The sequence below is a fragment of the Sarcophilus harrisii genome, chromosome 4 (assembly GCF_902635505.1).
Source record: "Sarcophilus harrisii chromosome 4, mSarHar1.11, whole genome shotgun sequence".
Classification (NCBI taxonomy): domain Eukaryota; kingdom Metazoa; phylum Chordata; class Mammalia; order Dasyuromorphia; family Dasyuridae; genus Sarcophilus; species Sarcophilus harrisii.
In genome coordinates, this window is record NC_045429.1 from 352,194,409 (window position 1) to 352,207,171 (window position 12,763).

The 12,763-nt window shown below is 43.3% G+C and overlaps 1 protein-coding gene across 11 annotated transcripts in view; it reads right to left on the reverse strand.

Moving 5' to 3' along the window:
* BCAS3 (BCAS3 microtubule associated cell migration factor) overlaps positions 1 to 12,763 on the reverse strand; it is a 794,545-nt gene that overhangs the window by 14,143 nt on the left and 767,639 nt on the right. For 7 of the 11 annotated variants that reach the window (XM_023502118.2, XM_023502116.2, XM_023502119.2 and 4 more), the window contains 2 exons: positions 9,516 to 9,683; positions 519 to 584 (listed from right to left, as the gene is read on the reverse strand). In XM_023502118.2, the coding sequence (XP_023357886.1) occupies positions 519 to 584; positions 9,516 to 9,683 (234 nt within the window). The remainder of the gene's footprint in view (positions 1 to 518; positions 585 to 9,515; positions 9,684 to 12,763) is intronic. The other 4 variants (XM_031968505.1, XM_023502120.2, XM_031968506.1 and 1 more) reach the window with 1 other exon arrangement.

The following is a 12,763-nucleotide window of genomic DNA, read 5'->3' on the forward strand; positions in this document are numbered from 1 at the left end:
GTGGCCAGGAGTCGGGGCTAATCTAATGATGTAAAAATAGAGACAGCACCAATTATGCTGGGGGCCAGCTCAGAGCTCCTGCAGGGACTGCAAATGAATAGGTACAAATCCAATTACTCACTAATAGACGCACTACAAGAGGGGCAGTCAATGGTAAGTGCATTAGAGCCTAGTGACCTCCCTGCTCTGCACAACAGAATCCTAAATTTGACTTCCATCTTAAAAAGGGGGGGGGGAATACGCAAAGAAACTCTTCCTCCCCTCAACTCCCCCAGCGATTTCTCTCCGGCCCCTCAGTGCCACGTTGTGCCCATGTGGATGGTGAGAGGGGAATGTATGCCAGCTGCCTGCCCTTCACCCGCCTCCCGCTTCCCCCCAGCTCCAGCCCCCTCCCCCAGGCTCCTGAAGCACAGGCAGCCAGGGGGCCAACCCAGCCATGGGGCCGTCCCTTGATACCAACAAGAGCCTTTGATTTTGTGCATCTGTCAGACCTGGGTCGAAGGCGGGCGGTTACATACCAAAACATTTCACAGCCATGTGTCTCTCGGGGGTGATGTTTTTTACTGCTACGTCAAGGGCTGTGTCTGTATTAAAAATAAAATATTTCTTTAAAGAAAAATAAAAAAAAAATCTTTGAAACAATAAAACAATGTGGGACCAAAACAACACCTTTTTGGACAGTTCATCTCCTTTGGTTGGGCTGCTGAGGTTCTAAGTGGTGCCAGGGGCAGGGGTTGGGGGGCACTCAAGTTATATCTGAAGAAGAAAACCCAGACCTGATCACCCGACGTTTTATAGCCCTTTCTGCATCCTTTCCTTTTCCCGTCCACCCTGGGTAGGGCAGGAGAAGGGAGAGCTGGCAACTGGTCCACCTTGGCGCACCCCGCACCTAGTTTTTGATTTCTGGCAGCAGGAAGACAAGTGGCTCACTTGGCAGGGCATGGCCATTGGCAGGCCAACAGCCAAGATTCCCAGGAAATAAGTCATGGAGTTAGGACCCGCCTGGCAGCACCCCTACAGCATGGCTGGTTGGTCTGCCCGGGAACTGGGGATGCATTAAGTGTCTCCTTGTTTGGCTCTCAGTGATTTGTAGATGAGTAAAATAAGAAGCCAAAGAGACTTTCAGGGGTCTCGGTCCCTTCTCCAGCGGCGGCCGCCTGGTTCAAGGGCGCTGCGAGCATGTGGAAGATGGACCCCAGAGAGACGGCCCAGAACCACCCCACGCATCAGGGAGGGGATGGCCGGGTGCAGGCTGCCTGGAGGTGGTGGGAACGCTGCAGGATGATGAGCTCACGGGCACGGAGCGGAAAAAGGCATCCTGAACAAATGCGACAAATGGATGGGTATTCTCTCCAAATTCAATTAAGCAGAGAGCGGTGGAATTTGAAAGCTATCAAACTACGCTAAATAAAACACATGTGGGGAAAAGTCTGAGGGAGGTTGGTGAGAGCCCAGCAAGACACGCGAGGCCTGGAAGAGCTAGTGGGAGGCCAGCAGTGTTTTTCCACTAGTAAGATCTCAAAATGTCCCCGTGGCTTGGGGCCCAGCAGGGCCTGGGGGTGAGGGGGCAAGGAAGGAGGTAAGAGTAGGAGAAAAGATCCAAAAACTAGCCACAAAATGTTACATTAAAGACATCAAGATTTTGCTTCCTTTCATCCATCTTAGGAATACGGGTCTACTTTGGTTTCGCAATATGGGCCCTGAGTACAGAAGTTCGTAAAATTGAAAAAGAAAACATTGTTTAGTATGTGTGTACAAATCCTCCTCTATGACTCCAGACAGAGGTCTGTTTGCCTCGAAATTTAGCTCTAAGGATTCCAGGATGGAAAAAACAGGGATCTAAGAGAAAAACAGTACATTTAACAAACCGTGATCTTAAGTTAATGGAATCTTAAGATCATAGACTTAGATCTGAATTGGATCTCAGAGGCAGTCTAGTCCAACCCCTTTATTTTACAAATGAAGAAACTGAGGAACCAGGAAAATCAAATGACCTGTCCAAGATCAACCAGGGAAAAAGTGGCACAAATGGGATTTGAATCCAGGTTCTCCAAAGAAGTGCTCTTTCCATTACCCTCAACTCTACAAACTGGTAGAGGCTGGTAGATGGTTCTAAATGGCAAGTCTTCTAGGAACGAAGCAACAGAAAGAAGAGACTTCCCTTGGATGGAAGTTTATTTTTCTAAAAATTTCTACTAAAAATTAAAAAAATTTTCTAGGACAGGACAAGATCACTAGCAAGCTAGCATTTGCCCATTTCCCCTCCACATTCTTATGGCTTCTCCCTACCTCCTTTCCCACCCCATCCTCGTCCTCCTTTCATGTCAGGAGCACTTCTAAGAAATCTAGCCCGTCAATGGCCGGGATACTGTCTCATCATGAGCCCCATGATATGCGAGGCTCTTCTCCTTTAGGCTGAGTAAATGCATACACATGGTCTATATCCCACTTGTTCCCACGTGATGACAGGGGATCCATCAAAGTATATGAAAGTTTTACCTCCCCAAATCACAATCCTATAGGTATTTCTAAGGTTTGAAAAGGTCTCCCATCCAGTTTGGGGCAATAGCACAAAATATGGAAAAGTGATTTCTAAGGGTGCTCTTTAAAGTCTATAATAATCTTCCCTCTGATATTGGATTTCCTTGCTCCTTTTATCTTTTTTTGTAACCTTGATTTCATTCATTCATTCACTCATGCATTCATTCATCCCTATGCAAGATTTGGGGGTAAATGCTAGGAAAAGAATCAGAATGTCAGAATTTAGGAAGTAAAAAAATTTAGAAACCATCCAATCCAGCTCCCTCATTTTACAAGTAAAAAAATTATTCCATAGAGGTTAAATGACAATCAGGGTCACACATTTTCCTTTGTTTTTTGAGGACTTAAAATTTCTTCAAAGGCAAGAAATAAATTCATTCTTCCCAAAGACTATGCGAAGCAGTTAGGGAAGCTCTCCCAGACTGATTGCACCTTATTAGAAAGAAGCAGACAAGATCTGTAGGGACACCACCAACTAGACCTTCATGGCTCACTCTGAGGGAGGCCATCTTGGAGGCCTCATTCGTTCTTTTTCATTTGTTAGAAATTCTAGAAAGGCAATAGGGCCCTAGACTCTAGAGAAGTCTCGGCTGTTGGATAAAGCTAGTAAATATCTGCATTTGAAGAAAAGCTTGACAGAGCAGAAAGGACTAGTTTTGAAGTCCAAAACTCTGGGTCTGCATTGGGCCTTTGCTATTTCCTATAAGTGTGAGCCTGGGAAAGCCCTATAAATTCTCGGAGATGCAGTTTTCTTACTTGCAAAATGAAGAGATTAATCCTTGCTCTACCTATATTACAGCTTTTTTTTTTTTTTTTTTTTTTGGATGAGGAAAGACTTTCTAAAGCCAGGAGATGGTAAGCTTTTGAGAGCAGGGATTGCCTTGTCTTTGGACCCAATAAAGTATCTTGTACTCATGATGTGCTGAATATGTACCAATAGTGATTGAGGAGAGAAGGAAAAGATTTATCCTCCTTCCTTTCTCCTTTTACCACCATTCTGATTTACCACTGCTGAAGACCTCACACTGGATATACTCTGAAAGGAAGAGGCAAATAGACCCCAAGACCAGGTGTCTCATAAAACAGTGGGAACTTTAGCTTACAGATTCAGAGATGTCCCAAGTGTTAGCCGCTGAGGAAGAAGGGGAGTTCTGGTGGTTAATGGGCTTCCTGACTAAGGCTAGTTTGCTATCATATGTAATAGTAAAGTAATGCATCTTGGGTGCAGCCATATGGGAAAAATAAACAAACAGACAGACAAAAAACAACCAGGCCTCAGAATGGGCCCATCAATGGCAAAGCTGGGAAGAGGTCAGGAGCCCAGCCAAACTGCTGTCACCAGCTCAAAACTGGTGGTATCTGCCAGGGAGGTCTGAAGGCCTCAGGAAAGAAGGTAGTCTAGGAGGACCATGAGTCAGGGATCACAGCTGAAGAAGCATCGGTTTTTACAAAGGGACCTGTGAGAGCAGACATCCCTGCACCAGAGAAAAGTCTGAATTACAGTCAGTTTTAATTGGAATACAGTTTTATTTCTTTCAAGGTTAATCTACCTAGCTTCTAGCAAAGTATGGCCAAGTAGAGGCCCTTTCTGGATCTATTTAGTGAATGGATGAAAATAATCTGTGATGGCTACATTGATTGCTTTACATGCAAATGGCTGGTCCTAATGTACTTGAATCAGGAGCAAATGGGATTTTTGTGGGAGAATCTCACCTATGGTATTTATTTCCTCAGGTTTTTTTGTTTGTTTGTTTTTTTAAGCTTAAAGCTTAGGCTTGTGTGAAGAAACAGAATCTAGCTGAGTGCTTTGAATTTTGGGGACCTTTGTTAAGTGTTGGTTGACTGAAACTATTATGTGTCTACATTTAAAGATTGATTAAATTGCTCATGAGGAATAATGCCTTTTTAAGAAATGAAAAGTTTGTAAAACTGACATCGCCAGAATAAAAAATATATGACATAGATCAAGAGTAGCCTTATTATCATTTTGAGAAAAAAAATAATACACGCAAAAAGAAAGCTCCAAATGAGGGAGTCCTGTAGGTTTGCAAAAATGGTGGTGGTAGTGGTGAGGAAATGGAGATTTTTTCCTTCCATGCTTTTCTATAAAAAAACAAAACTACTTTAAGAATCAAAGCCCTGTGTAATAGAGTAGAGCTCTCTCAATTTCAGAGATACTAGTAAGAGCTGAACACCAATTAGCAGTCAGGTGAGAAAGTTAGTCAGACTGGAGGGCTGTAAAGCAAAAAGCAATGTGGATATTTTAAGAATTAGCTTTTTTAACATTATAAATGAGAGGGAAAAAAGGAAAAAGTTGTTATAAAAAAAGAAGTTAGAAGTTAGTTTTAAGCAGTTACATCAAAGAGCTAAAGTCTAGCGAGAAGGGACTTAATATACGCGTAAGTATTTGTGTTTCTTTAAGTCTAATTCCAGTTCTACTTCTACAGTTCTTTTTTAAAATCTAACTATAAGAGAGAGCCATTAATTTACTGCTATTTTAGTAAATAGTTCTATTTTTTTTTTTTTTTTGGCTGAGGCAATTGGGGTTAAGAGACTTGCCCAAAGTCACAAAGCTAGAAAATGTTAAGTGTCTGAGGCCAGATTTGAACTCCTGGGCTACCTAGCTGCCCCAATAGTTGTATTTTTAACAGCCAAAAAAATAATGAGTATAAAGCATGCTAAAATTTCTAAGACCTAACTAACTAGACCTGGAGGAAGCCAGTTGTATTATATTGCCATTACAGTAATCCTAATACAGGTAAAGTGCCCAGAAGGAACTAAGCAAGCCTCTTTCAATCTGCACTTAAAAATCAAACCTATGATATGATGACTAATGTTATACAGTAGAGTTACCAATATTCTTTGAGTCATGCTTCAAAGTACAGTACAAAGAAGTTCTATCATTTATTCGTTTTTCATCACATACTTATTATTATGCACCTAAGAGGCTCTGTACTAGTCATTAAAAGGCTATGACTGTTGGGTAAAATTAACATGCACCTTATAAGCTTATCCATTCCTGAATGCAGGTCTTGACCAAGCTTGGAAGAACCCATGCTAGATGAGTTATAGAAACGTCAGCTATATACGAATCCCCATAATAATGAGCAATATTATAATGGGAATATCTGTAGATTAAGGACTACAAGGACAAAAGCAAATGGAGTTTAGGATAGTGACTACATCCTTCATTGATACCATTATAAATAGTGTATCAATCCTGATTACGACACAAATTTCCGTGCCAATGATGTCCTAACTGGGAAGGCATTAAAGGAATCTATTTATCTCTGGCCATTAAGTGCATGTCAGAGCCAATCAACCACTTGAGAATGCTGCCTTGTCCATTTGTCCTTCAGACCATCTAAAGAGGTTGTCCTGAGCTTGGGGGTAGGGAAGCGGCTTCTACCCGAGGCTAAGAGGGCTCATTCTGCCGGCCAACATAGGCCAAGATTTTTCCTTACTTGCCTAAATGTTCTTGGATGCTTTGCTGCCTTCAGCATGTGAGGGTGAATATGAGGCACTTCCTGAGGGCGGCGCCGCATCCAGGGAAGGGTAGCACTGGGCTCTTACCTCAGGATAAAGGCAGAGCTGTTGAGCTAATATTCAGGCTGGAGTCTGTGCAATTCAGAGAGACTGTTAACAATTGTTAATAGTTGGGAAGAAAACAGATTGATGTTACAGCATTCTACCTAACTTACCACCCTCTGTACTTGGGCCATTTTATTTTTCTTTTAAAAAGATAGCAAATAAAATCAGTGCTATGTCACAATGGGGGAAGGGGAACGATGGAGGGAGGGGAAAATGACATCATTCGCTCTCCTATAAAGCCAAAGAGTAGTTTCATCTCTTTGAACAGGGGAAAAGCAGAATCTTGATTATCCCTCCCCCCCCTTTTTTTCCCCTATTTTGTGGACCATATTAAGGCTGTGTCTCACAGCTATATGGCCTCCCTTAAAAAACTCACAACTCACTGGTGCCCAACAATCCCTCTAGCACACACAACTATATCTACTGGCAGCAGGATAAGGTGCTCTGAGAAGCTGCTGGGATGGATGGTAGGAAGAACAGACCTTACAAAGGATTATGCTAATGGTTGTTCAAACCCAGGAATTCTCAATCTGTGAGGTCCATGAACATGTTTTACAAAATATTTTGTTGACTGAAATTAATATGATCGAGATTGGAGGGAGCTTTTTGGTTTGTTTTTGGTAGATTTTGTGATGTTATGCATTTAAAAACATTATTTTGAGAAAAGATCCATAGGGTTCACTGTATTGCCAAAGAGATCCATTAAGAATCTCTGCTCCAGATGGATTTTAGGGGAAAAAAAAGTGAGAAGACTTAACACAAACTGATGCTGAGTGAAATGAGTAGAACCAAGAGAATTAACAGCAACATTGACGTATCATTAACTTGGATAGATTGCTCTTCTCAGCAATACAATGATTTAAGACAATTCCAAAAGCCTCAAGATGGAAAATGCTATCCAGAGAAAGAACTATGGAATCTGAAAGCAGATCAAAGTATACTATTTTCACCTTTTTAATTTTTTTTCTTTCCCACGGTTTTTCACTTTTGTTTTGATTCTTCTTTCACAACACTACTAATGTGGAAATATGATTAATATGATTGTACATGAAAACCTATATCAGATTGCTTGCTGTTTTGGAGAGGGGAAAGGAGAGGGAGGGAAGAAGAAAGGAGAAAAAAAAGCAAAACACTGCCAAAGTAAATGTTGAAAACTATCTTTGCATGCCATTAGAATAAAATAAAATACTATTAAGTGGAAAAATATAAAGTTTCTGCTCCATTTTTTCTGAAAGAAGAGGAGGGTAGGGAAAGAATTTTGTGGAAGGAACAGTCACTGTGCTCAAGTGATACCTTCAACACAGAGTCTTTGGGGATCCTCCCTTTTCCTTCCTTCAAATGATCTTTTTTATTTTGTCTGTTATCTTGTAGAGACACATTCAGTATCTATCTTGAAAAGCAGTATGGCACAGTGGAGAGAAAGCTAGCCTTGAAACCAGGGAGATCTTGGGTTCAAGGTCTGACACACACTGGCTGTGTGAACATATACACAAGTCTACTCTCTAAGCCTGTCTTGAAAGGGATAACTGCCTTGGTAGAGAGTTTCTTTACCTGGCAGCTCTCCATTCCAATTACATCACAGATCCAGTACCTATCCTTATCTTGATATATGCACATGTTGTCTCCACTATAAATTGTAAACCCCTTGAGGGCAGGATTTATTTTTGTCTTTGTATCCTCAGTTTCTAGTACAGTCCCTGGGACAAAAAAAAAAAAAAAAATCATAGATCTTTTTTGAATTAAATGACTGACAAAGGGCCAAGACTAGGCTGTAGTTTGTGCAAATGGTCCATAGAAACGGGTGAAACATCCTAGCTTCTGGAAAAGTTAGAAGGCACAGGAAGGGAGACAGTCTTCATTAGCCTAAAAGATTCCAAAAGCTGTATACAAGTTTAGGGAAAATTCTTCCAGAGGATCTGGACAGGAAATGAGGAGGGGCCACCTATTATACATGAGCCAGTGGAAAGCATGGAATGGTAGAATGGTAGAAAGAGTACTGGATTTGAATGTAAAGGAATTGGGTTCTAGTTCCAGCTCCATCACTTATTGACAGTGTGACTCTCTGAACCTCAGTTTCCTTATTTATTAAAAGGGAATAAAAATCCACCTCCCAGGGCTGCTGGATATTCAAAGTGCCTTGTAAATTTTAAAGCCTTTTAGAAGAATCTTCTATATACAGAAAGCAGAATGAATGGCAAAGAAGACAGCAGGTTTGACAGGTAAACCCAAAGACTGAACAATCTGATTGCTTCTACAAAGGAAGAGGTGATGGGCTTTTCCAGTATCTTGCAAAACTGTTCCCACTGTCTTTTGGTTATTCTCATTCTGAATTTCCTCCCTCTTCCTTCCCCAGAGTTTGAAACAGCTTCTTTGTTAGGCAAGGCTTCCATGCAAATTCTAGGATGAAGCAGCCAGTCTGAAGGCATATTGCTGGTCATCATGTAGCCCTGGGGTTTTTAACAAGATTTAGGAAAACCAAGAGGGGCCTTGTTACTGTGTTATTGGCCCATTCCCAGGAAGCAGAACTCCTTTGGAACTAAATTTTGAGGGCTGCAAAACTCACCTCTTGTATGGGCAGCTAGAAAGATGAAGGGATGTACAATAGAAGTAGCCACCTATGGTTACCTGATGGAAATAGCCACATTGTCCACTCCTCCAAGCGTGACTGTGTGTATGTGTTATTTATTGGATGACTATCAGAGTGTTAGAGCTGGAAGAGACCTGAAGGTCACTTAGTCCAACACCTGAAATAGAGGATACTGAGGTGCTAGAGACGGTAATTGTCTTGCCTACGGTCACATAGGGAGAAAGCCTCCAAGTCAGGATAGGAACCCATTCACTCCTCAGCTAGTATTTTTTTTTTTTTAGCATTGGCAGGGCTTAGGTGCCAGTAGTCGTCAGTTCCAAGAACTTTTACGGAGGTGGGGACACCAGCAGGAGCAGCCCCCCTAAGCAGAGACCATCAGAGGGGTTTTGATCCCCTTCCCCCTTCCTGTCACCTCCCTTCCTCCCCGGGATCGCCAGGGACCCAGCTGTGATGGCTGACGACGTATGGCCAGAGTTTTGGGTCCCTCCTCATCCTGTGACTCTTGCAGTCAGGGTCTTGGGAGCCACTGGAGACACCTGGATCCCCTTGGTTCAGGGGGTTCTGACTCTTTTCGGAGCTGCCAGTGTGACCGGCCCCCTGACTGTATTCTTATTTCATTTGTTCCAGGTGGGAAGGGCAGCCCCCTGGGGAACAGCCCCTTCTTGGAAGGCTCCGTGTTGATGGCTTCCAAAAAAGGATAGCAAGCAGCATTTTAACCAGAGTTTGGGGGTTGGGGAAGCGGGGGGAGAGGGGGGCAGATCAGTGTGCAGTCCCTCCAGCCTGCCTTCAGCTTTACCTGTTCCCGATCCCACGACATCGCGGCTTGGAGATTCAGCCATGGCGTCAGCCAGCCGCTCCCGGAGGCCTTCTTCCGTGTGCTCCATAGAGGACATGTGGCGGAGGCCAAAGCCTTCGGGCCAGCTTCCGCACACTTCCAGCAGGGTCACACTCCGATCAAAGGTACCTGCAGCACAGAGAGGGAGACCCGGCTGAGCACGGACACACACCTTCTCCACCTCCCCTCCAGGCCAGCAAAGCTGGGTCACAGGGACTCTCCCTACAATACTGCCTTTTCACAGAGAGGAAACGGAGGCTCAGAGAGATGCAGGGACTTGCCCGGGGTCGCCTAGTTAGCCTGTGCCAGTTATGGAACTTAAACTCGGGTTTTTCTACAGGCAAGACTGCCATCCATTCATTATATCATGTACTCTACATCACAAGATGGCGGTCCTGGCTCCAGAGAGCCCTGGAGGTGGAAAGGGCCGTCGACATCACATGATCCTGTTTCTTCATGTAGCAGACAGGGAAACTGAGGCCCAGAATGGGGCAGTGACAAGGGGAGCTGGGAGGAGCTTCTCAAGAGTGAGGGTCAGGGCTCAGCTTCCTGCACCTGAGCGCACAACGGCTGGCGCCCTGCCCGAGACGCCAGAGATGGCGTCGTGGCCGGGCCCCTCAGCATCCCTGCTCGAGGGCAAGCCGGACCCTGTTTGGGAGAGCACACAGGGTTCTGCTGAATGCAAAGACTAGACTTTTGAATCCAAAAGCGCTTCAAAGCACAAATTAAAATTATTTTGACTTTCTGATACAGCAAGTCTTCTGTGAAGGCTTATTTCAAACCATTCGCCCTGGAATGAGATTACGGTCATGCTCTGGTGCTTTAAGCACATACCACGTCCCCAGGCGTTAGGTAACCAAGCCCTCTGCACCGACTGGGCCTGGCTCCTGCTGGCCCAAGGAAGGCTAAAAAATGCAGCAAATGCCAATGTTTCCCCAAGTGAAAAGTCCACGAGGCGCGTCCCCGTATCAGCTCCTCGCTTCTCCTCTTTGATCAGCCTTCAGAGCCTATCTCTCCTGGGCAGGGGGCTGTGCAGCTTCAGAGCACACCCTCTGCCAATGACAGGTGGTAATAGAGAGGGTGCGAGCCCAAGCCCCCGGCAGGCGGCCCTGCCTCTGATAATGGCCAAAGTACTGAGGTGATAACCGTTAGTAAACACTCGAGGCAGCCAGCGGCTCCATACATCAGCAAAGAGGGCCAGATAATCCTGAACTTTGGTGGCAGGGACAAAGGCCCCTGGCTGCTGGGCCGGCGGGATCTATACCAGCAGCAAGGGTCACTGTGAGCTCCTGAATTTCATCAGCAAAGGCCCCCCTTTGATTTATCTCTTGTCTAACATTGGGGCAGATTCCTGGCCCTGAAGGCACAGGCAGCGCTGCAGATGGAACACAGGAGGGGAGCTCCTCTGAGACGGACGCTCAAGACTTTTCCCAGAAGCCAGTGGCTAGCCTGGCCCTGAAGGAGAGGGACGGCCCCTCTTCTTCCATCTCCCCTCCAGGCCCAAGGGACCAGCGGACCCCGGGGTGGCGACTGCCCAAGAGGCAAACTGTGCCCTCCTCAGGTGCTACGGGTCATGTTGGCTGCCCCTTAGGTGTGTGCTGCTGGACAGAAAACACAGGGCAGACACGTAGCTACCTTCCCTGGAGTCAAATTCCAAGGCTCCAAAGGTTCAAGGACATAAGTTCGATTCCTGATCTTGCCATTTCCTTGTGTAACTTTGGATGAGTAACTTCATCCTTCTTTCTCCATTTATGAAATGGGGATAAAATGGCCCCATTTCACTGTAGCTCCTGAGGTGGCAGGTGGCGGAAGAGAAGGGACATTCATGTTAAATGTAGTTCTTTTGGGAGGTTCTTTACCTCTAGAAAGTCAGTGTCATAAAGTACAAAAAAATACTAATGAGAGGTCAGAAAAGTTTGGGTCAGAAGGCCTTGCTCTGTCATTTGTAAATTCTGTGGGTCTTAAGTTTCCTCATTTGTAAAATGAGTATAATAATGCTGGTCCTACTTATCTCTTGTGGGGTTGTCATGAGAATTCCCTAAATTAATGGTATATGGACATGCTTTGAAAATGATAACATGTGAAGTCTGGCAGAAATTACATTGAGACTAACACCTCATACCATATACCATGATAAGTTTCAAATAATATATGACCTAAATAAAAAAGGTCATATCGCAAACAAATTAGGGGGAAAGAAGATAGATACTTTTTAATAACTATGTATAGATAATGAAGAGTTCTTGATCAAAAAGGAGTAGAGGCTAACATAAAAGATAGTGTAATATGTAGCAGAAATTATTTATTAAATAAAATTGGAAAACTTTAAAAATGAGATGGAATAACTTCAAAGAGAAATAGTCAACGATGGGAAAAATCATTGGAGTAAATCTCTCTGATAAAGATCTTATATCAAAAAAAGGAAACTTATACAAATATATAAGAATATAGCATGAATTATAAAAACAAATGTTTGTTGATTGACTAGAGCAATTCCTCAACAGTTAAATGGTTAAAATATGTGGAAAAAACAATTTTCAAAGGAAGGAATTTAAGCTATTAATCAATAAAAATGTTCCAAATAAATAAGAGAAACAAAAATAAAAATAACTCCAAGTTTCTACTCCATATCTAGAAAATAAAGCAAAGGTGAAAAGGAAGAAAATGGCAATTGTGGGAGGGTTTGTGGGAGGATGGGACACCCTGACGTGCTGTTGGGGGAATTGTCAACTGGTCCAACCATTCTGGAAAGTAATTTGGAACTACATTCCAAATAGTGTATTCCCTTTGATCTAGTGATAACAGTACTAACTATAAACACTCACAGAGGTCAAAGACAAGAGGATGGAACTATATGTACAAAAATGTTTATAGCAGCTTTTTTTTTTTGTCACAGCAAAGAGCTGGAACAAAGTGGATACCTTTTAATTGAGGAGTGGCCTAACAAATTATGGAAAATAAGTGCAATAGAATATTATTACATCCTAAGAAGGGATGGATTCAGAGGATTTGTATAAATAGATGCTGAGTGAAGTAATCAGAGATAGGAAAACAATTTATACAATGAGCCAATAATGCAAAGGACAAACAACTTTAAATAAATTCGGTCAGTCTAATGACCAGTCATGACATCAGAAGGATGAAGCTTCCTACCTTTTGGCAAGAAGTGATTGTTTTAGAGACATGCATTTTTAGACTTTGCAACTAGT